This window comes from Oncorhynchus mykiss, chromosome 18, assembly GCF_057628025.1.
Source record: "Oncorhynchus mykiss isolate SJ-2025 chromosome 18, ASM5762802v1, whole genome shotgun sequence".
Taxonomy (NCBI): domain Eukaryota; kingdom Metazoa; phylum Chordata; class Actinopteri; order Salmoniformes; family Salmonidae; genus Oncorhynchus; species Oncorhynchus mykiss.
In genome coordinates, this window is record NC_143039.1 from 75,264,332 (window position 1) to 75,289,360 (window position 25,029).

The 25,029-nt window shown below is 51.3% G+C and overlaps 1 protein-coding gene across 4 annotated transcripts; it reads left to right on the forward strand.

Moving 5' to 3' along the window:
• Positions 1 to 24,466, forward strand: LOC110496898 (histone deacetylase 1). Of its 4 annotated transcripts, XM_090209408.1 has the most exons (15): positions 1 to 214; positions 1,237 to 1,349; positions 2,442 to 2,559; positions 2,942 to 3,016; positions 3,135 to 3,273; positions 6,801 to 6,942; positions 7,292 to 7,384; positions 7,616 to 7,724; positions 9,614 to 9,754; positions 11,358 to 11,466; positions 11,552 to 11,682; positions 13,799 to 13,954; positions 20,582 to 20,630; positions 20,902 to 22,637; positions 22,696 to 24,466. In XM_090209408.1, exons 1-14 carry the CDS (start codon positions 160 to 162, stop codon positions 20,927 to 20,929), a joined length of 1,458 nt encoding a protein of 485 aa, XP_090065534.1. In that variant the 5' UTR covers positions 1 to 159; the 3' UTR covers positions 20,930 to 22,637; positions 22,696 to 24,466. The 4 variants fall into 4 exon arrangements, with proteins under 4 accessions (XP_090065534.1, XP_090065533.1, XP_090065535.1 ...); XM_090209407.1 differs by lacking the exon at positions 20,902 to 22,637 and having other exon boundaries at positions 23,249 to 24,466; XM_090209409.1 differs by lacking the exons at positions 9,614 to 9,754; positions 11,358 to 11,466; positions 11,552 to 11,682; ... (2 more) ...; positions 20,902 to 22,637; positions 22,696 to 24,466 and adding an exon at positions 8,734 to 8,798 and having other exon boundaries at positions 48 to 214.
• Positions 24,467 to 25,029: the final 563 nt, after the last annotated feature.

The following is a 25,029-nucleotide window of genomic DNA, read 5'->3' on the forward strand; positions in this document are numbered from 1 at the left end:
GAGTAGAACATCTTTGGGTGGCACCATGCAAACAGAAAGAGTGCATCCTTCGCAACAACGCCTTCGAGCAGAGCAGACTTCGGTGATTGGACGAGACGACAGTGTAAAAATTCCCCGGCGTGGACACAAAGAACTGTGCGGTACTAATTGTGGAGTAAAATGGCGCTGTCGTCTGCAGGAGGAACAAAGAAGAAAGTTTGCTATTATTATGACGGTAAGATTTGATGTTATTGTAGCTCGTTGGTTTTTCCGGAGTATTATTTGTTGTATCGGAGAGGATTCGGTGGTCGAAAGGCCTATGTCCCCTCTTGAGAGAAGTGCCGTAAGGCGAGTTAGCAGCTAACTAGCTACCGAGGGGTTAGCTTACCATCATTAGCTAGTTACCTAGTTAGGAAGAAGACTTTAGTTAGCTTGCCAAAGCAACTTGAGAGTCGTTTTTTTTCCCTCATTATTTTGTAATGTTGCAATCAAATGAATTGCCAATCTCTAGCTAACTAGTAAGTTGAGTATATTAATTGGTGGCAACTTGGCTAGCTAACGGTTAGTAGGCTTATAACCAACTGACTGAGCATGCACAACTAGCTAACGTTAGATAGCCAGAAAATGATTTTAGTGTTACTAATAAGTATCTTTGAATCACGAATAACCTCTTGATATTTCGCTACATATGTTTAGTAAAGTGGGGTTTGTCAGTTAAACGTGGCTAGCGGTGTTTTGATAGACAACTTTTGTGGGTTAGTAAGTGAATTGTGCTGGAGGGAGGTTGTTGAGCAAGTAATGCGCTGTATCTGCGCTATGAAGATTTAGATCTCTTTGCAGAGGCTGATCATTTTATTCGTCATTTTAAAACTAGTATAGGTATGTTGTTTCGTGCTGTGCAGTTAGTTACCAGGCTGTATGTTTGATAGTGCTGCTCAAAGCGGCAGGAAGCCTAGCGGTTAAGAGCGCTGGGACAGTAACCGGATGGTCGCTGGTTCGAATCCCAGAACCGACTAGATTAATTTTACATCTTTGGGTGGCACCCCAAATATATATATATATATATATATATATATATGCCGATGTGTCCTTGAGCAAGGCACTTAGTCCTAATTGCTCGTGTAAATCGTTCTGGATAAGAGGGTCAGCTAAATGACTAAAATGTAAAGCCCAGAGCTACCCTACATCTGGGTTAGGGGAAGGACGTATGGTTTGTTGTTTCACTAGTTTTGTCTAAAACTCTTTGTTCCCCCCCAGGCGACGTGGGTAATTATTACTATGGTCAGGGTCATCCCATGAAACCCCACAGGATCCGTATGACCCACAACCTGCTGCTCAACTATGGACTGTACAGGAAGATGGAGATATACGTGAGTACAACAAGCCACAGTGGGCTTATGTATAGATATTATTTTTTTTCTTCGATTTCTTCGATTAGTTTGATATTTATGGTATAAATAAATGTATTCAACAGCACTGCTGAATAATCGTTTCAGATTGGCTAGAATGGCATTCTAAATTGGCCATTTATAGCCAGATAACGGGACAGTTGGAAAAGCTATCGGGACATCGTGCAATCATGAGGCAGTATGCTCATACAAATGCAGAGAGTACTTGCTACAAAAGTACAGAAAGCTAAACCAACAACCACACGAACTGAAATGAGATGCATAGTAAACGCAGGTCCAACGATGGGGGAAGAAAGCGTAGCTAGCATTTATTTGTTTTTTGCGGAGACATGTTATTTTAGGGGCTGTTATTCTGGCTGCAGAGGTTAACTGTGTAGCTAGTTGACTGGCTAGACGCAAGCAAGGGGTAATAATAACAACAACGTTGCCACTGAGCATGGCAGCTGCACGTAAAGAACGAACGATTGGGTCACATCTGTAAATATCGAACAAACGACAACCCAAATATGAATTAACTTTAAAATGGATGTCAACAACCCCCCCCCCCCCCCCCAAAAAAAAACAATGTCTCTATCGGTAAATGTGTGTTTTCATGTTGATTTATTCGGCAACTGTGGTATCAGCGGGACAAACACCTCCATTCTGTAACGTTACATTACCTGGGTAAATTAACTCCACATAGGGACTCTTCATAACGCTGCGTCTTCCATTATTTCCAAGGTGACGGACAGAATATGTGGCCATTTTATCACTTAGATATCTTATAGAACTGAAGCTGATGGGACTGGACTGATTCTTCAACACAGAAAATGACTTTTTTTTTTCAACACGTGTCTGAAGTAACATTCTGTATAGTTGAGCTGTCCTCTAGACTTTATAAAAGTCTAAATTGGATAGTTGTGGACTACAAGTTTTCTGACCGCCCCGTATGTTTTGGTTATTGAAAAATATATTATCTAAAGTGAAATCGGGCGAACGTTTTTAGCAACGAGGTAACGGCATGTTTTTCTACCTATTGCGTCCCTTGGCAACACACTTTTCTGACCTCCCTAGAGACCCCACAAGGCCAGTGGAGAGGAGATGACCAAGTACCACAGTGACGACTACATCAAGTTCCTGCGTACCATCCGGCCAGACAACATGTCAGAACACAGCAAACAGATGCAGAGATGTGAGTAGCAGACATTGTTTTCTCCTAGCATTGCTCAGGCGGGGAGGGGGGGGGGGTGCATTTTTAAAGGGGTATTTCACCCCGAAACTATAGGTTAGCATACCTTGTAATACCTTGTTTTTTTTGTCATGTTTTCATATGGGCTAATGTTGAGCTGGTTACCAATGTAATTAGAGAAGTAAAAATACATGTTTTGTGGTTTTGTGATATACCACGGCTGCCGGCCAATCAGGATTCAGGGCTCGAATCACCCAGTTCATAATGTCTATACTCCACACTCGCATCTGTCATGTAGGTTACAGCTTTACGCATTGAAACAAACCTGCAGGCCTCAATCAAACATCTCAAATGAATAACTTCTATCCTTGCTGCTCTCTAACAGTTAATGTGGGAGAGGACTGCCCAGTGTTTGACGGCCTGTTTGAGTTCTGTCAGCTCTCAACGGGAGGCTCTGTCGGTAAGTCTAGTTTCTTTCTCCATCTGCCTTACTGTCTACCACTGACTTCGCTTGCCTATCTACCTCTCACTTCCTGTGTTGACTCTTCCCTCCTCCCTCTGTGTGTGTGTGTGTGTAGCGGGGGCAGTGAAGCTGAACAAGCAGCAGACGGACATCGCCATCAACTGGGCCGGAGGACTCCATCATGCCAAGAAGTCTGAGGCCTCTGGGTTCTGCTACGTCAACGACATCGTCCTCGCCATCCTGGAGCTGCTCAAGTAAGAGCCCTGTGTGGTCACCCACCCCCCCACCCCGGTGGGGCCCGCCAACTCCCCCCACCCCGGTGGGGCCCGCCAATTCCCCCCACCCCGGTGGGGCCCGCCAACTCCCCCCACCCCGGTGGGGCCCGCCAACTCCCCCCACCCCGGTGGGGCCCGCCAACTCCCCTCACCCCGGTGGGGCCCGCCAACTCCCCCCACCCCGGTGGGACCCGCCAACTCCCCTCACCCCGGTGGGACCCGCCAACTCCCCTCACCCCGGTGGGACCCGCCAACTCCCCTCACCCCGGTGGGCCCCGCCAACTCCCCCCACCCCGGTGGGGCCCGCCAACTCCCCTCACCTCGGTGGGGCCCGCCAACTCCCCTCACCCCGGTGGGGCCCGCCAACTCCCCCCACCCCGGTGGGGCCCGCCAACTCCCCCCACCCCGGTGGGGCCCGCCAACTCCCCCCACCCCGGTGGGGCCCGCCAACTCCCCCCACCCCGGTGGGGCCCGCCAACTCCCCTCACCCCGGTGGGACCCGCCAACTCCCCTCACCCCGGTGGGACCCGCCAACTCCCCTCACCCCGGTGGGCCCCGCCAACTCCCCCTCACCCCGGTGGGCCCCGCCAACTCCCCCTCACCCCGGTGGGGCCCATCTTCTTGTCTGTGTCTTTCTCCTCCTCTTTCACTTTTGAGGAAAGACAGTAGAGGTCGACCGATTATTAAATCCGATACCGATTTATTGGCGGACCAAAAAAGCCGATAACGATAAATCGACCAAGTTTAAAAAAAAAAGTATATATTTGTAATAATGACAATTACAACAATACTGAATGAACACTTATTTTAACTTAATATAATACATCAATAAAATCTATTTAGTCTCAAATAAATAATGAAACATGTGGTCTTCATTTCGTTCGCAACGAGCCAGGCGGCCCAAACTGCTGCATATACCCTGCTTGCACAGAATTCAAGAGAAGTGACACAATTTCCCTAGTTTAATATTGCCTGCTAACCTGGATTTCTTTTAGCTAAATATGCAGGTTTAAAAATATATACTTCTGTGTATTGATTTTAAAGGCATTGATGTTAGTGGTTAGGTACATTCGCTCAACTATTCTGCTTTTTTCATTAATGTGCTTTTGCTAAATCATCACCTGTTTGGTGACGTTGAAGTAGGCTGTGATTAGATGATAAATTAACAGGCACAGCATTGATTATATGCAACGCAGGACAAGCTAGATAAACTAGTAATATCATCAACCTTGTGTAGTTAACTAGTGATTATGTTAAGAGTTTTTTTTTTTTACAAGATATGTTTAATGCTAGCTAGCAACGTACCTTGGCTACTCGCTGCCCTTGCGTAACAGGGGGTCAGCCTGCCACGCAGTCTCCTCGTGGAGTAACAGGTGGTCAGCCTGCCACGCAGTCTCCTCGTGGAGTAACAGGTAGTCAGCCTGCCACGCAGTCTCCTCGTGGAGTAACAGGTGGTCAGCCTGCCACGCAGTCTCCTCGTGGAGTAACAGGGGGTCAGCCTGCCACGCAGTCTCCTCGTGGAGTAACAGGGGGTCAGCCTGCCACGCAGTCTCCTCGTGGAGTAACAGGTGGTCAGCCTGCCACGCAGTCTCCTCGTGGAGTAACAGGTGGTCAGCCTGCCACGCAGTCTCCTCGTGGAGTAACAGGCGGTCAGCCTGCCACGCAGTCTCCTCGTGGAGTAACAGGCGGTCAGCCTGCCACGCAGTCTCCTCGTGGAGTAACAGGCGGTCAGCCTGCCACGCAGTCTCCTCGTGGAGTAACAGGTGGTCAGCCTACCACGCAGTCTCCTCGTGGAGTAACAGGTGGTCAGCCTGCCACGCAGTCTCCTCGTGGAGTAACAGGTGGTCAGCCTGCCACGCAGTCTCCTCGTGGAGTAACAGGTGGTCAGCCTGCCACGCAGTCTCCTCGTGGAGTAACAGGTGGTCAGCCTGCCACGCAGTCTCCTCGTGGAGTAACAGGTGGTCAGCCTGCCACGCAGTCTCCTCGTGGAGTAACAGGTGGTCAGCCTGCCACGCAGTCTCCTCGTGGAGTAACAGGTGGTCAGCCTGCCACGCAGTCTCCTCGTGGAGTAACAGGTGGTCAGCCTGCCACGCAGTCTCCTCGTGGAGTGACAGGTGGTCAGCCTGCCACGCAGTCTACTCGTGGAGTGACAGGTGGTCAGCCTGCCACGCAGTCTCCTCGTGGAGTAACAGGTGGTCAGCCTGCCACGCAGTCTCCTCGTGGAGTAACAGGTGGTCAGCCTGCCACGCAGTCTCCTCGTGGAGTAACAGGTGGTCAGCCTGCCACGCAGTCTCCTCGTGGAGTAACAGGTGGTCAGCCTGCCACGCAGTCTCCTCGTGGAGTAACAGGTGGTCAGCCTGCCACGCAGTCTCCTCGTGGAGTGACAGGTGGTCAGCCTGCCACGCAGTCTCCTCGTGGAGTGACAGGTGGTCAGCCTGCCACGCAGTCTCCTCGTGGAGTGACAGGTGGTCAGCCTGCCACGCAGTCTCCTCGTGGAGTAACAGGTGGTCAGCCTGCCACGCAGTCTCCTCGTGGAGTAACAGGTGGTCAGCCTGCCACGCAGTCTCCTCGTGGAGTAACAGGTGGTCAGCCTGCCACGCAGTCTCCTCGTGGAGTAACAGGTGGTCAGCCTGCCACGCAGTCTCCTCGTGGAGTAACAGGTGGTCAGCCTGCCACGCAGTCTCCTCGTGGAGTAACAGGTGGTCAGCCTGCCACGCAGTCTCCTCGTGGAGTAACAGGTGGTCAGCCTGCCACGCAGTCTCCTCGTGGAGTAACAGGTGGTCAGCCTGCCACTCAGTCTCCTCGTGGAGTAACAGGTGGTCAGCCTGCCACGCAGTCTCCTCGTGGAGTAACAGGTGGTCAGCCTGCCACGCAGTCTCCTCGTGGAGTAACAGGTGGTCAGCCTGCCACGCAGTCTCCTCGTGGAGTAACAGGTGGTCAGCCTGCCACGCAGTCTCCTCGTGGAGTAACAGGTGGTCAGCCTGCCACGCAGTCTCTTTGTGGAGTAACAGGTGGTCAGCCTGCCACGCAGTCTCCTCGTGGAGTAACAGGTGGTCAGCCTGCCACGCAGTCTCCTCGTTGAGTAACAGGTGGTCAGCCTGCCACGCAGTCTCCTCGTGGAGTGCGATGTAATTGGCATCCAAAAAGGCCGATTACCGATTTTTGTTATGAAAACTTGAAATCGGCCCTAATTCATCGGTCAGCCTCTAAAAGACAGAACAGAATGGTGACGTGTCCTTGGCTTGTCATGGTGTGTGTTTCTCTTGTTGAAATGAATAGTCACTCAGGCTCTGATGAGAAACATAGATATGAGTGTATTCATTTAATTGTATAGTCTGTCCTGTCAGGTAATATGAATCTAACGTAGATATTGTATGTAATGAGTTGTCTGTCCTGTCAGGTAATATGAATCTAACGTAGATATTGTATGTAATGAGTTGTCTGTCCTGTCAGGTAATATGAATCTAATGTAGATATTGTATGTAATGAGTTGTCTGTCCTGTCAGGTACCACCAGAGGGTGTTGTACATAGACATCGACATTCACCATGGAGACGGAGTGGAAGAGGCTTTCTTCACCACAGACCGGGTCATGACGGTGTCCTTCCACAAGTATGGAGAATACTTCCCTGGTACCGGAGACCTGAGGGTGAGTGTGTGTGTGTGTGTCCTCTGGGAGAATACCTCCCTGGTACCGGAGACCTGAGGGTGAGTGTGTGTGTGTGTGTCCTCTGGGAGAATACCTCCCTGGTACCGGAGACCTGAGGGTGAGTGTGTGTGTGTGTCCTCTGGGAGAATACCTCCCTGGTACCGGAGACCCGAGGGTGAGTGTGTCTACATTTCAGTGTGTGTTCTGATGTGTATGACTACACTCCCCTTTCAGTGTGTGTGTGTGTGTGTGTGTTGGATTGTCAACCTACATTTGAGTAATTTTGTATTCCAGTATGTACACTGACGTGTGTGTGTGTGTGTGTGTGTGTGTGTGTGTGTGTGTGTAGGACATTGGAGCAGGGAAGGGGAAGTACTACGCTGTAAACTACCCCCTCAGAGACGGCATCGACGATGAGTCTTACGAAGCCATCTTCAAACCTGTGAGTCTCCTGCTTCAAGTCATTCAGTGTTTTGGTTCCTTACAGAGGTCAAATGGATTCTACCTCTTTTTGTTTTTGTGTGTTTCTCACTTTTTATACATTTCTCTTTTTATTTATTTGGTGTGTTGTTGTAATCTGTGTGTGTGTGTGTGTGTTGCTAGGTGATATTTTCGTGTGTGTTTCTCACTTTTTATACTTTTCTCTTTTATTTATTTTTTTGTGTGTTGCTAGGTGATGGCTAAAGTGATGGAGATGTTCCAGCCCAGTGCAGTCGTGTTACAGTGTGGAGCCGACTCTCTCTCAGGAGACAGACTGGGCTGTTTCAACCTCACCATCAAAGGTAACTCACCTGAAGGAGGGCTGTCTTTAGGGCTCTGACGGTCGTGGGATTTTTAGATGACCGTTTGTTGGTCAACGAAATGACAGGCAAACGTCTTGGAGGAAAACCCTGTTTGTCTGCTGGGAGACATTGTACACTGCATTTTGGGAAAAGTATTCAGACCCCTTCACTATTTTCCACATTTTGTTACGTTACAGCCTTATTCTAAAATGGATTTTTTTTTTAAAAAACAACCCCCGTCAATCTACACACAATACCCCATAATGACCAAACGAAAACAGGTTTTTAGAAAAATGTAGCAAATTTATTAAAAATAAAAAAACTGGATACCTTATTTACATGAAGTAGTCAGACCCTTTGCTATGAGACTTTTTAAAAATGTATCTCGGGTAAAAGGCACATAGACAGCCTGTGTGTTTGGAGTTTGCCTGAAGGTCATTATGGGCTATTGTGTGTAGATTGACAACAACAACAACAACAAAACAACAACAATTGAATACATTTTCTAATAAGGCTGTAGTGTGGGAAAAGTTAAGGTATGAATTCACATTACTGAATGCGCTGTGCCTTTCAGCAGGACAAAAACCTAAAACAGAAGGCCGAATACACACTGGAGTAGCTTCCCAAGACACTGAATGTTCCTGAATGGCTTTAGTTCCAGTTTAAACTGAAATCGGCTTGAAAATGGCTGTCGAGTAATGATCAACGATCAACTTGACAGCAGAGCTTGAAGACTGTACAAGAGCTTGAAAATTGTACAATCCAGGTGTGGAAAGCTCTTAGAGATTTCCCCAGAATGCCTCACAAGCTCTAAGCACTGTCCAAGGTGATTCTAACATGTATTGATTCAGGGGTGTGAGTGATTTTTGTAAATTAGATTTCATTCTCAGAACATTTGAAAACATGTTTTCACTTTTGTTATGGGGTTGTGTGGGGATGGGTGAGAAACGCAACAAAATGAGGAATATGTCGAAGGGTATGAATCATTTGTTAAGGCGCTGTGTTTCAGGTCATGCTAAGTGTGTTGAACCCCTGGCGCTGTGTTTCAGGTCATGCTAAGTGTGTTGAACCCCTGGCGCTGTGTTTCAGGTCATGCTAAGTGTGTTGAACCCCTGGCGCTGTGTTTCAGGTCATGCTAAGTGTGTTGGACCCCTGGCGCTGTGTTTCAGGTCATGCTAAGTGTGTTGAACCCCTGGCGCTGTGTTTCAGGTCATGCTAAGTGTGTTGAACCCCTGGCGCTGTGTTTCAGGTCATGCTAAGTGTGTTGAACCCCTGGCGCTGTGTTTCAGGTCATGCTAAGTGTGTTGAACCCCTGGCGCTGTGTTTCAGGTCATGCTAAGTGTGTTGAACCCCTGGCGCTGTGTTTCAGGTCATGCTAAGTGTGTTGAACCCCTGGCGCTGTGTTTCAGGTCATGCTAAGTGTGTTGAACCCCTGGCGCTGTGTTTCAGGTCATGCTAAGTGTGTTGGACCCCTGGCGCTGTGTTTCAGGTCATGCTAAGTGTGTTGAACCCCTGGCGCTGTGTTTCAGGTCATGCTAAGTGTGTTGAACCCCTGGCGCTGTGTTTCAGGTCATGCTAAGTGTGTTGAACCCCTGGCGCTGTGTTTCAGGTCATGCTAAGTGTGTTGAACCCCTGGCGCTGTGTTTCAGGTCATGCTAAGTGTGTTGAACCCCTGGCGCTGTGTTTCAGGTCATGCTAAGTGTGTTGAACCCCTGGCGCTGTGTTTCAGGTCATGCTAAGTGTGTTGGACCCCTGGCGCTGTGTTTCAGGTCATGCTAAGTGTGTTGAACCCCTGGCGCTGTGTTTCAGGTCATGCTAAGTGTGTTGAACCCCTGGCGCTGTGTTTCAGGTCATGCTAAGTGTGTTGAACCCCTGGCGCTGTGTTTCAGGTCATGCTAAGTGTGTTGAGTACATGAAGAGTTTCAACCTGCCTCTGTTGATGTTGGGAGGTGGCGGTTATACCATCCGTAACGTGGCCCGCTGCTGGACCTACGAGACCGCCGTGGCTCTGGACAGCATTATACCTAACGGTACACACACACACACCATCATACCTAACGGTACACACACACACACAGCATTATACCTAACGGTACACACACACACACACACACACACACCATCATACCTAACGGTACACACACACACAGCATTATACCGAACGGTACACACACACACACACACACACACACACACACACACACACACACACACACACACCTAACGGTACACACACACACACACACACACACCTAACGGTACACACACACACACACACACACACCTAACGGTACACACACACACACACACACACACCTAACGGTACACACACACACACACACACACACCTAACGGTACACACACACACACACACACCATCATACCTAACGGTACACACACACACACACACACACCATCATACCTAACGGTACACACACACACACCATCATACCTAACGGTACACACACACACCTAACGATACACACACACACACACACACCATCATACCTAACGGTACACACACACACACACACACCATCATACCTAACGGTACACACACACACAGCATTATACCTAACGGTACACACACACACACACACACACACCATCATACCTAACGGTACACACACACACACACCATCATACCTAACGGTACACACACACACACACACCATCATACCTAACGGTACACACACACCATCATACCTAACGGTACACACACACACACACACCATCATACCTAACGGGACACACACACACACACACACACCATCATACCTAACGGTACACACACACACACACACCATCATACCTAACGGTACACACACACCATCATACCTAACGGTACACACACACACACACACACACACACACACACACAGCATCATACCTAATGGTACACACACACACACAGCATCATACCTAATGGTACACACACAGCATCATACCTAACGGTACACACACACACACACACACAGCATTATACCTAACGGTACACACACACACCATCATACCTAACGGTACACACACACACACACCATCATACCTAACGGTACACACACACAGCATTCTACCTAACGGTACACACACACACACACACACCATCATACCTAACGGTACACACACACACACACCATCATACCTAACGGTACACACACCATCACACACACACCATCACACACACACCATCATACCTAACGGCACACACCATCACACACACACCATCATACCTAACGACACACACACACAGCACCATACCTAACGACACACACAGCACCATACCTAACGACACACACACACACAGCACCATACCTAACGACACACACACACAGCACCATACCTAACGACACACACACACACACACACAGCACCATACCTAACGACACACACACACAGCACCATACCTAACGACACACACACACACAGCACCATACCTAACGACACACACACACACACACACACACAGCACCATACCTAACGACACACACACACACACACACACACACACACAGCACCATACCTAACGACACACACACACACACACACACACACATTATGTTCATGTATTACTTTGATGTAACCTGGTAGGTTGTTTTATTACAACAACCTTGATGATCTCTCTCGTCCAATCAGAGCTGCCATACAACGACTACTTTGAGTACTTTGGTCCTGACTTCAAGCTCCACATCAGCCCGTCTAACATGACCAACCAGAACACCAATGATTACCTGGAGAAGATCAAGTAAGTTACAAAGATAGATGTGTGTGTGTATATATACAGACAGTCATACTGTGGTACAGACACTAACGTCTCTCTCCCTCCCCAGACAGAGGTTGTTTGAGAACCTGCGTATGCTGCCCCACGCCCCGGGGGTCCAGATACAGGCCATCCCAGAAGACGCTCCACACCCGGACTCTGGAGATGAGGAGGACGAGGACCCTGACAAACGCATCTCCAGTAAGTTTTGTTTCAGTCAGGGCCCATGATAAGAGGATGGTTTTGTTTCAGTCAGGGCTCATGATAAGACGAGGGTATTGTTTCAGTCAGGGCCCATGATAAGACGAGGGTATTGTTTCAGTCAGGGCCCATGATAAGACGAGGGTATTGTTTCAGTCAGGGCCCATGATAAGACGAGGGTATTGTTTCAGTCAGGGCCCATGATAAGAGGATGGTTTTGTTTCAGTCAGGGCCCATGATAAGACGAGGGTATTGTTTCAGTCAGGGCCCATGATAAGAGGATGGTTTTGTTTCAGTCAGGGCCCATGATAAGACGAGGGTATTGTTTCAGTCAGGGCCCATGATAAGACGAGGGTATTGTTTCAGTCAGGGCCCATGATAAGACGAGGGTATTGTTTCAGTCAGGGCTCATGATAAGACGAGGGTATTGTTTCAGTCAGGGCCCATGATAAGACGAGGGTATTGTTTCAGTCAGGGCCCATGATAAGAGGATGGTTTTGTTTCAGTCAGGGCCCATGATAAGACGAGGGTATTGTTTCAGTCAGGGCCCATGATAAGAGGATGGTTTTGTTTCAGTCAGGGCCCATGATAAGACGAGGGTATTGTTTCAGTCAGGGCCCATGATAAGAGGATGGTTTTGATTCAGTCAGGGCCCATGATAAGACGAGGGTATTGTTTCAGTCAGGGCCCATGATAAGACGAGGGTATTGTTTCAGTCAGGGCCCATGATAAGACGAGGGTATTGTTTCAGTCAGGGCCCATGATAAGACGAGGGTATTGTTTCAGTCAGGGCCCATGATAAGACGAGGGTATTGTTTCAGTCAGGGCCCATGATAAGACGAGGGTATTGTTTCAGTCAGGGCCCATGATAAGACGAGGGTATTGTTTCAGTCAGGGCCCATGATAAGAGGATGGTTTTGTTTCAGTCAGGGCCCATGATAAGACGAGGGTATTGTTTCAGTCAGGGCCCATGATAAGAGGATGGTTTTGTTTCAGTCAGGGCCCATGATAAGACGAGGGTATTGTTTCAGTCAGGGCCCATGATAAGACGAGGGTATTGTTTCAGTCAGGGCCCATGATAAGACGAGGGTATTGTTTCAGTCAGGGCTCATGATAAGACGAGGGTATTGTTTCAGTCAGGGCCCATGATAAGACGAGGGTATTGTTTCAGTCAGGGCCCATGATAAGAGGATGGTTTTGTTTCAGTCAGGGCCCATGATAAGACGAGGGTATTGTTTCAGTCAGGGCCCATGATAAGAGGATGGTTTTGTTTCAGTCAGGGCCCATGATAAGACGAGGGTATTGTTTCAGTCAGGGCCCATGATAAGAGGATGGTTTTGATTCAGTCAGGGCCCATGATAAGACGAGGGTATTGTTTCAGTCAGGGCCCATGATAAGACGAGGGTATTGTTTCAGTCAGGGCCCATGATAAGACGAGGGTATTGTTTCAGTCAGGGCCCATGATAAGACGAGGGTATTGTTTCAGTCAGGGCCCATGATAAGACGAGGGTATTGTTTCAGTCAGGGCCCATGATAAGACGAGGGTATTGTTTCAGTCAGGGCCCATGATAAGACGAGGGTATTGTTTCAGTCAGGGCCCATGATAAGAGGATGGTTTTGTTTCAGTCAGGGCCCATGATAAGAGGATGGTTTTGTTTCAGTCAGGGCCCATGATAAGAGGATGGTTTTGTTTCAGTCAGGGCCCATGATAAGAGGATGGTTTTGTTTCAGTCAGGGCCCATGATAAGAGGATGGTTTTGTTTCAGTCAGGGCCCATGATAAGAGGATGGTTTTGTTTCAGTCAGGGCCCATGATAAGAGGATGGTTTTGTTTCAGTCAGGGCCCATGATAAGAGGATGGTTTTGTTTCAGTCAGGGCCCATGATAAGAGGATGGTTTTGTTTCAGTCAGGGCCCATGATAAGAGGATGGTTTTGTTTCAGTCAGGGCCCATGATAAGAGGATGGTTTTGTTTCAGTCAGGGCCCATGATAAGAGGATGGTTTTGTTTCAGTCAGGGCCCATGATAAGAGGATGGTTTTGTTTCAGTCAGGGCCCATGATAAGAGGGTGGTTTTGTTTCAGTCAGGGCCCATGATAAGAGGGTGGTTTTGTTTCAGTCAGGGCCCATGATAAGAGGATAGCCTGTGAAGAGGAGTTCTCTGACTCTGAGGATGAGGGACAGGGAGGAGGGGGAAGGAGGAACGCTGCCAACCATAAGAAGACCAAACGAGTCAAGACTGAGGAGGAGAAAGAGGAGACTGAGGAGAAGAAAGGTAAAGTAAACCTCACACACCTCCGTGACTGACACTGGCCATAACGCCTCCGTGACTGACACTGGCCATAACGCCTCCGTGACTGACACTGGCCATAACGCCTCCGTGACTGACACTGGCCATAACGCCTCCGTGACTGACACTGGCCATAACGCCTCCGTGACTGACACTGGCCATAACGCCTCCGTGACTGACACTGGCCATAACGCCTCCGTGACTGACACTGGCCATAACGCCTCCGTGACTGACACTGGCCATAACGCCTCCGTGACTGACACTGGCCATAACGCCTCCGTGACTGACACTGGCCATAACGCCTCCGTGACTGACACTGGCCATAACGCCTCCGTGACTGACACTGGCCATAACGCCTCCGTGACTGACACTGGCCATAACGCCTCCGTGACTGACACTGGCCATAACGCCTCCGTGACTGACACTGGCCATAACGCCTCCGTGACTGACACTGGCCATAACGCCTCCGTGACTGACACTGGCCATAACGCCTCCGTGACTGACACTGGGGGAGTAACGCCTCCGTGACTGACACTGGGGGAGTAACGCCTCCGTGACTGACACTGGGGGAGTAACGCCTCCGTGACTGACACTGGGGGAGTAACGCCTCCGTGACTGACACTGGGGGAGTAACGCCTCCGTGACTGACACTGGGGGAGTAACGCCTCCGTGACTGACACTGGGGGAGTAACGCCTCCGTGACTGACACTGGCCATAACGCCTCCGTGACTGACACTGGCCGTGACTGACACTGGGGGAGTAACGCCTCCGTGACTGACACTGGCCATAACGCCTCCGTGACTGACACTGGGGGAGTAACGCCTCCGTGACTGACACTGGGGGAGTAACGCCTCCGTGACTGACACTGGGGGAGTAACGCCTCCGTGACTGACACTGGCCATAACGCCTCCGTGACTGACACTGGCCATAACGCCTCCGTGACTGACACTGGCCATAACGCCTCCGTGACTGACACTGGCCATAACGCCTCCGTGACTGACACTGGCCATAACGCCTCCGTGACTGGCACTGGCCATAACGCCTCCGTGACTGACACTGGCCATAACGCCTCCGTGACTGACACTGGCCATAACGCCTCCGTGACTGACACTGGGGGAGTAACGCCTCCGTGACTGACACTGGCCATAACGCCTCCGTGACTGACACTGGCCATAACGCCTCCGTGACTGACACTGGCCATAACGCCTCCGTGACTGACACTGGCCATAACGCCTCCGTGACTGACACTGGGGGAGTAACGCCTCCGTGACTGACACTGGGGGAGTAACGCCTCCGTGACTGACACTGGCCATAACGCCTCCGTGACTGACACTGGCCAAAACGCCTCCGTGACTGACACTGGCCATAACGCCTCCGTGACTGACACTGGCCATAACGCCTCCGTGACTGACACTGGCCAAAACGCCTCCGTGACTGACACTGGGGGAGTAACGCCTCCGTGACTGACACTGGCCATAACGCCTCCGTGACTGACACTGGCCAAAACGCCTCCGTGACTGACACTGGCCATAACGCCTCCGTGACTGACACTGGCCATAACGCCTCCGTGACTGACACTGGCCAAAACGCCTCCGTGACTGACACTGGCCATAACGCCTCCGTGACTGACACTGGCCATAACGCCTCCGTGACTGACACTGGCCATAACGCCTCCGTGACTGACACTGGCCATAACGCCTCCGTGACTGACACTGGCCATAACGCCTCCGTGACTGACACTGGCCATAACGCCTCCGTGACTGACACTGGCCATAACGCCTCCGTGACTGACACTGGCCATAACGCCTCCGTGACTGACACTGGCCAAAACGCCTCCGTGACTGACACTGGCCAAAACGCCTCCGTGACTGACACTGGCCAAAACGCCTCCGTGACTGACACTGGCCATAACGCCTCCGTGACTGACACTGGCCAAAACGCCTCCGTGACTGACACTGGCCATAACGCCTCCGTGACTGACACTGGCCATAACGCCTCCGTGACTGACACTGGCCAAAACGCCTCCGTGACTGACACTGGGGGAGTAACGCCTCCGTGACTGACACTGGCCATAACGCCTCTGTGACTGACACTGGGGGAGTAACGCCTCCGTGACTGACACTGGCCATAACGCCTCCGTGACTGACACTGGCCATAACGCCTCCGTGACTGACACTGGCCAAAACGCCTCCGTGACTGACACTGGCCATAACGCCTCCGTGACTGACACTGGCCATAACGCCTCCGTGACTGACACTGGCCAAAACGCCTCCGTGACTGACACTGGGGGAGTAACGCCTCCGTGACTGACACTGGCCAAAACGCCTCCGTGACTGACACTGGCCATAACGCCTCCGTGACTGACACTGGGGGAGTAACGCCTCCGTGACTGACACTGGCCATAACGCCTCCGTGACTGACACTGGCCATAACGCCTCCGTGACTGACACTGGCCATAACGCCTCCGTGACTGACACTGGCCATAACGCCTCCGTGACTGACACTGGCCATAACGCCTCCGTGACTGACACTGGCCATAACGCCTCCGTGACTGACACTGGCCATAACGCCTCCGTGACTGACACTGGCCATAACGCCTCCGTGACTGACACTGGCCATAACGCCTCCGTGACTGACACTGGCCATAACGCCTCCGTGACTGACACTGGCCATAACGCCTCCGTGACTGACACTGGCCATAACGCCTCCGTGACTGACACTGGCCATAACGCCTCCGTGACTGACACTGGCCATAACGCCTCCGTGACTGACACTGGCCAAAACGCCTCCGTGACTGACACTGGCCATAACGCCTCCGTGACTGACACTGGCCATAACGCCTCCGTGACTGACACTGGCCAAAACGCCTCCGTGACTGACACTGGGGGAGTAACGCCTCCGTGACTGACACTGGCCAAAACGCCTCCGTGACTGACACTGGCCATAACGCCTCCGTGACTGACACTGGGGGAGTAACGCCTCCGTGACTGACACTGGCCATAACGCCTCCGTGACTGACACTGGCCATAACGCCTCCGTGACTGACACTGGCCATAACGCCTCCGTGACTGACACTGGCCATAACGCCTCCGTGACTGACACTGGCCATAACGCCTCCGTGACTGACACTGGCCATAACGCCTCCGTGACTGACACTGGCCATAACGCCTCCGTGACTGACACTGGCCATAACGCCTCCGTGACTGACACTGGCCATAACGCCTCCGTGACTGACACTGGCCATAACGCCTCCGTGACTGACACTGGCCATAACGCCTCCGTGACTGACACTGGCCATAACGCCTCCGTGACTGACACTGGCCATAACGCCTCCGTGACTGACACTGGCCATAACGCCTCCGTGACTGACACTGGCCATAACGCCTCCGTGACTGACACTGGCCAAAACGCCTCCGTGACTGACACTGGCCATAACGCCTCCGTGACTGACACTGGCCAAAACGCCTCCGTGACTGACACTGGCCATAACGCCTCCGTGACTGACACTGGCCATAACGCCTCCGTGACTGACACTGGCCAAAACGCCTCCGTGACTGACACTGGCCATAACGCCTCCGTGACTGACACTGGCCAAAACGCCTCCGTGACTGACACTGGCCATAACGCCTCCGTGACTGACACTGGCCATAACGCCTCCGTGACTGACACTGGCCATAACGCCTCCGTGACTGACACTGGCCAAAACGCCTCCGTGACTGACACTGGCCATAACGCCTCCGTGACTGACACTGGCCATAACGCCACCGTGACTGACACTGGCCAAAACGCCTCCGTGACTGACACTGGCCATAACGCCTCCGTGACTGACACTGGCCAAAACGCCTCCGTGACTGACACTGGCCATAACGCCTCCGTGACTGACACTGGCCATAACGCCTCCGTGACTGACACTGGCCAAAACGCCTCCGTGACTGACACTGGCCATAACGCCTCTGTGACTGACACTGGGGGAGTAACGCCTCCGTGACTGACACTGGCCATAACGCCTCCGTGACTGACACTGGCCAAAACGCCTCCGTGACTGACACTGGGGGAGTAACGCCTCCGTGACTGACACTGGGGGAGTAACGCCTCCGTGACTGACACTGGGGGAGTAACGCCTCCGTGACTGACACTGGCCAAAACGCCTCCGTGACTGACACTGGCCATAACGCCTCCGTGACTGACACTGGGGGAGTAACGCCTCCGTGACTGACACTGGCCATAACGCCTCCGTGACTGACACTGGCCATAACGCCTCCGTGACTGACACTGGCCATAACGCCTCCGTGACTGACACTGGCCATAACGCCTCCGTGACTGACACTGGCCATAACGCCTCCGTGACTGACACTGGCCATAACGCCTCCGTGACTGACACTGGCCATAACGCCTCCGTGACTGACACTGGCCATAACGCCTCCGTGACTGACACTGGCCAAAACGCCTCCGTGACTGACACTGGCCATAACGCCTCCGTGACTGACACTGGCCATAACGCCTCCGTGACTGACACTGGCCAAAACGCCTCCGTGACTGACACTGGGGGAGTAACGCCTCCGTGACTGACACTGGGGGAGTAACGCCTCCGTGACTGACACTGGCCAAAACGCCTCCGTGACTGACACTGGCCATAACGCCTCCGTGACTGACACTGGGGGAGTAACGCCTCCGTGACTGACACTGGCCATAACGCCTCCGTGACTGACACTGGCCATAACGCCTCCGTGACTGACACTGGCCATAACGCCTCCGTGACTGACACTGGCCATAACGCCTCCGTGACTGACACTGGCCATAACGCCTCCGTGACTGACACTGGCCATAACGCCTCCGTGACTGACACTGGCCATAACGCCTCCGTGACTGACACTGGCCATAACGCCTCCGTGACTGACACTGGCCATAACGCCTCCGTGACTGACACTGGCCAAAACGCCTCCGTGACTGACACTGGGGGAGTAACGCCTCCGTGACTGACACTGGCCATAACGCCTCTGTGACTGACACTGGGGGAGTAACGCCTCCGTGACTGACACTGGCCATAACGCCTCCGTGACTGACACTGGCCAAAACGCCTCCGTGACTGACACTGGCCAAAACGCCTCCGTGACTGACACTGGCCATAACGCCTCCGTGACTGACACTGGCCATAACGCCTCCGTGACTGACACTGGCCAAAACGCCTCCGTGACTGACACTGGGGGAGTAACGCCTCCGTGACTGACACTGGCCAAAACGCCTCCGTGACTGACACTGGCCATAACGCCTCCGTGACTGACACTGGGGGAGTAACGCCTCCGTGACTGACACTGGCCATAACGCCTCCGTGACTGACACTGGCCATAACGCCTCCGTGACTGACACTGGCCATAACGCCTCCGTGACTGACACTGGCCATAACGCCTCCGTGACTGACACTGGCCATAACGCCTCCGTGACTGACACTGGCCATAACGCCTCCGTGACTGACACTGGCCATAACGCCTCCGTGACTGACACTGGCCATAACGCCTCCGTGACTGACACTGGCCATAACTTCTCCGTGACTGACACTGGCCAAAACGCCTCCGTGACTGACACTGGGGGAGTAACGCCTCCGTGACTGACACTGGCCATAACGCCTCTGTGACTGACACTGGGGGAGTAACGCCTCCGTGACTGACACTGGCCATAACGCCTCCGTGACTGACACTGGCCAAAACGCCTCCGTGACTGACACTGGCCAAAACGCCTCCGTGACTGACACTGGCCATAACGCCTCCGTGACTGACACTGGCCATAACGCCTCCGTGACTGACACTGGCCAAAACGCCTCCGTGACTGACACTGGCCATAACGCCTCCGTGACTGACACTGGCCATAACGCCTCCGTGACTGACACTGGCCATAACGCCTCCGTGACTGACACTGGGGGCCGTAACGCCTCCGTGACTGACACTGGGGGCCGTAACGCCTCCGTGACTGACACTGGGGGCCGTAACGCCTCCGTGACTGACACTGGGGGCCGTAACGCCTTCGTGACTGGCCCAGGACACTGGGGGGAGTAACGCCTCCGGTGACTGGCCCAGGACACTGGGGGGCGTAACGCCTCCGGTGACTGGCCCAGGACACTGGGGGGGGCGTAACGCCTCCGGTGACTGGCCCAGGACACTGGGGGGGCGTAACGCCTCCGTGACTGGCCCAGGACACTGGGGGAGTAACGCCTCCGTGACTGGCCCAGGACACTGGGGGGGGCGTAACGCCTCCGTGACTGGCCCAGGACACTGGGGGGGCGTAACGCCTCCGTGACTGGCCCAGGACACTGGGGGGGCGTAACGCCTCCGTGACTGGCCCAGGACACTGGGGGGGCGTAACGCCTCCGTGACTGGCCCAGGACACTGGGGGAGTAACGCCTCCGTGACTGGCCCAGGACACTGGGGGGAGTAACGCCTCCGTGACTGGCCCAGGACACTGGGGGAGCGTAACGCCTCCGTGACTGGCCCAGGACACTGGGGGAGTAACGCCTCCGTGACTGGCCCAGGACACTGGGGGGGGGCATAACGCCTCCGTGACTGGCCCAGGACACTGGGGGGAGTAACGCCCGGTCAACGTTCTCTTTGTTTTCCCCAGAAGTGAAAGACGAGGATAAAGACGCTGAAGAGAAGATGGACACAACAGGGTGAGTAGTGACCACATTAAATATAACATCTAGGAATATGTCTTGTGTGTCCGTGTCCAGTCTTGTGTGTCCGTGTCCAGTCTTGTGTGTCCGTGTCCAGTCTTGTGTGTCCGTGTCCAGTCTTGTGTATCCGTGTCCAGTCTTGTGTGTCCGTGTCCAGTCTTGTGTGTCCAGTCTTGTGTGTCCGTGTCCAGTCTTGTGTGTCCGTGTCCAGTCTTGTGTGTGTCCAGTCTTGTCCCATTTAACTAATGTTTCTTCATTTCACCACCAGGCCAAAAGAAGAAGCTAAGACATGTTGAAGCATCAGATATGAGTTTCCAGTTGTGTGTGTGTGTGTGTGTGTGTGTGTGTGTGTGTGTGTGTGTGTGTGAGTGTGTGTGTAAAATGATTCTCTTAATGCTGTGTTAGTATTTCCTCATACGCGGTCAAATCTTTTGGGATTTTTGTCAGTGTTGAAATGCAAGGTGTTTTCAAAATTATTTTCTTCCCTGAACCACGTGAGAATCTGAAGCAGTAGTGGAGCCTGTTGTGGGGAGCCTGTTGTGGGGAGCCTGCTTTAGATTCTCAGGTGGTGTTGAGGGGAAAGGGGGATACCTAGTTGTACGAAAGGTTGCTGGATCGAATCCCCGAGCCGACAAGGTAAAAAAAATCTGTCATTCTGCCCCTGAGCAAGGCAGTTAACCCACTGTTCCCCGGGCATCAAGGACGTCGATTAAGGCTGAGGTAACATCAGTGAAAGCCAATCCCCCCCCTGAGGTAACATCAGTGAAAGCCAATCCCCCCCTGAGGTAACATCAGTGAAAGCCAATCCCCCCCTGAGGTAACACCAGTGAAAGCCAATCCCCCCCTGAGGTAACATCAGTGAAAGCCAATCCCCCCCCTGAGGTAACATCAGTGAAAGCCAATCCCCCCCTGAGGTAACATCAGTGAAAGCCAATCCCCCCCTGAGGTAACATCAGTGAAAGCCAATCCCCCCCCTGAGGTAACATCAGTGAAAGCCAATCCCCCCCTGAGGTAACATCAGTGAAAGCCAATCCCCCCCTGAGGTAACATCAGTGAAAGCCAATCCCCCCCTGAGGTAACATCAGTGAAAGCCAATCCCCCCCTGAGGTAACATCAGTGAAAGCCAATCCCCCCCTGAGGTAACATCAGTGAAAGCCAATCCCCCCCTGAGGTAACATCAGTGAAAGCCAATCCCCCCCTGAGGTAACATCAGTGAAAGCCAATCCCCCCCTGAGGTAACATCAGTGAAAGCCAATCCCCCCCTGAGGTAACATCAGTGAAAGCCAATCCCCCCCTGAGGTAACACCAGTGAAAGCCAATCCCCCCCTGAGGTAACATCAGTGAAAGCCAACCCCCCCCCCCCCCCTGAGGTAACATCAGTGAAAGCCAACCCCCCCCCCCTGAGGTAACATCAGTGAAAGCCAATCCCCCCCTGAGGTAACATCAGTGAAAGCCAACCCCCCCCCCCCCTGAGGTAACATCAGTGAAAGCCAACCCCCCCCCCCTGAGGTAACATCAGTGAAAGCCAATCCCCCCCTGAGGTAACATCAGTGAAAGCCAATCCCCCCCTGAGGTAACATCAGTGAAAGCCAATCCCCCCCTGAGGTAACATCAGTGAAAGCCAATCCCCCCTGAGGTAACATCAGTGAAAGCCAATCCCCCCCTGAGGTATCAGTGAAAGCCAATCCCCCCCTGAGGTAACATCAGTGAAAGCCAATCCCCCCCTGAGGTAACATCAGTGAAAGCCAATCCCCCCCCTGAGGTATCAGTGAAAGCCAATCCCCCCTGAGGTATCAGTGAAAGCCAATCCCCCCCCTGAGGTATCAGTGAAAGCCAATCCCCCCCCTGAGGTATCAGTGAAAGCCAATCCCCCCCTGAGGTATCAGTGAAAGCCAATCCCCCCCTGAGGTAACATCAGTGAAAGCCAATCCCCCCCTGAGGTAACATCAGTGAAAGCCAATCCCCCCCTGAGGTAACATCAGTGAAAGCCAATCCCCCCCTGAGGTATCAGTGAAAGCCAATCCCCCCCTGAGGTATCCGTGAAAGCCAATCACCCCCTGAGGTAACACCAGTGAAAGCCCTGATCACCTGTACATCTGGACTGATCCAAGAACTCAAGAGTTGAAAAGGGAATCCCACTTTTCCACTGCAGACATTCCCCCTTTTTGAACAACAGTCACCAGACCCTATTCTACAGGAAGTTCTACAGGAAGTTCTACTGAATCATGGATCAACAAAACATTTTTTACGGCTGCTATATGTAACTTTTTGGGTGACCTGACCCAATTGGTCTGTGTGTGTGTGTCTGTGTTTATAGATCTGTCATTTTTAATTGAAAGGAAGTAGATCTGTTCTGTCTTATTTTTATGCTTCCCTTTTCTAAGTTTAGTTTTGAAGCACTTTGTTTTTATAAATCAGCTTCAAACAGCTGACAATACAATTAGTTTATTTATTATGGAAGAGATGGTTCAATATACATGTTTTGTCAAACTGAAATTAGACAAACTATTTGAATTTTAACAACCAGGAAATGGCAGAGAGATTTCTGCATAGTGCAGTCTTTTTAAGCACACTTTCCTAATGCTGAGTTTCACCCACTGTCCTTTCGCCCTCAGAACGGCCTCAATTCACCGGGACATGGACTCGACAAGGTGTTGAAGGCGTTCCACAGGGATGCTGGCCCATGTCGACTCCAATGCTTCCCACAGTTGTGTCAAGTTGGCTGGATGTGCTTTGCTTGCTGAATGTTTCTTGACAGGAAACTGTTGAGCGTGAAAAACCAGCGCTGCAGTTCTTGACTCAAACCGGTGCACCTGTCACCTACTACCGTACCCTGTTCAAAGGCACTTGGATTGTGTGTGCGCAACATTGAGGGTGAATGAGCAAGACAAAAGATTAGTCCCGGTTTAAAAATCCTTCTTTAACCTGTCTCTTCCCCTTCATCGATGTGGATTTAACAAGTGACATCTATTTTAATTTAACCAGGCAAGTAAGAACAAATTCTTATTTACAATGATGGCGAAACCCCGATGACGCTGGGCCAATTGTGTGCCGCCCGATCGCAGCTGAATCCGATACAGCCTGGAATCGAACCTGGGGACTGTAGTGGTGCCTCTTTCACAGAAATGCAGTGCCTAGCGCCATTCGGGAGCCCGAATGAATAAATTCAGCTGATTTCACCTGGCCAGTCTGTCATGAAGAGAGGTTCATGTTTTATATACTATACATTCTGCTTTACTCTGTTCCCTGGGTTGGTTTCTCTCGGATGACTGTACGCTCCACACTCCTTTCTTTTTACCTCGTTTTATATTTCTAAAAGGTCATCGGGTATGTTGAACGTTCAAGGGTAAGGTTTCCCCTCAGTGTGTCGGGGCAACTTCACCCTACACCGTTGGGAACCATGTTTTAGGCCCTTGGTATTTTCTACTGTAATAAGTGAGAATATGTTGTTTACAAATGTGTGTAACTTGTTTTTATAATGGAAAAAAAGTATTGATTTTGTGCTTGGTTGTTTTTCTTAAGGTCTCTTTTCTTTTTTTATAAGAATTTATAAAGGCAATCATTTGATTACCAGATTATGGTTATCCAAGTCTAGTGGGGGGGGAAATGACTTCTCACTTGTTAGTTTACTACAGCGCATGTCTTCATTTACTCTCAATTTCACACTAGCTTGGTTTCCATCCAATTGGTGACCAGATTCTCATGCAAATATTCCGAAACCCGGTTAAAAACGACATGCGCACTTTACCCATAAGTCAGTGTGACGTCAGTGCACAACTTTCAGAGGTTAAAATGCCCATGTACTGAATAAAAATAAATGGGTTTCTGTCTAACTACGGATGGTTTTGTCGTGAATCTGCCCACATTCTCTCTAAACAGGCTACCCTACTGTTGAAGTCGGAAGTTTACATACACCTTAGCTAAATACATTTAAACTCAGTTTCACAATCCCTGACATTTAATTATAGTAGAAATTCCCTGTTTTAGGTCAGTTAGGATTACCACTTTATTTTAAGAATGTGAAATGTTAGAATAGAGAAAATTATTTATTTCATCACATTCCCAGTGGGTCAGAAGTTTACATACACTCAATTAGTATTTGGTAACATTGCCTTAAAATTGTTTAACTTGGGTCAAACGTTTCGGGTAGCCTTCCACAAACTTCCCACAATAAGTTGGGTGAATTGTGGCCCATTCCTCCTGACAGAGCTGGTGTAACTGAGTCAGGTTTGTAGGTCTCCTTGCTCGCACATACTTTTTCAGTTCTGCCCATACATTTTATATAGGATTGAGGTCAGGGCTTTGTGATGGCCACTCCAATACCTCGACTTTGTTGTCCTTAAGCCATTTTGCCACAACTTTGGAAGTATGCTTGGGGTCATTGTCCATTTGCGAC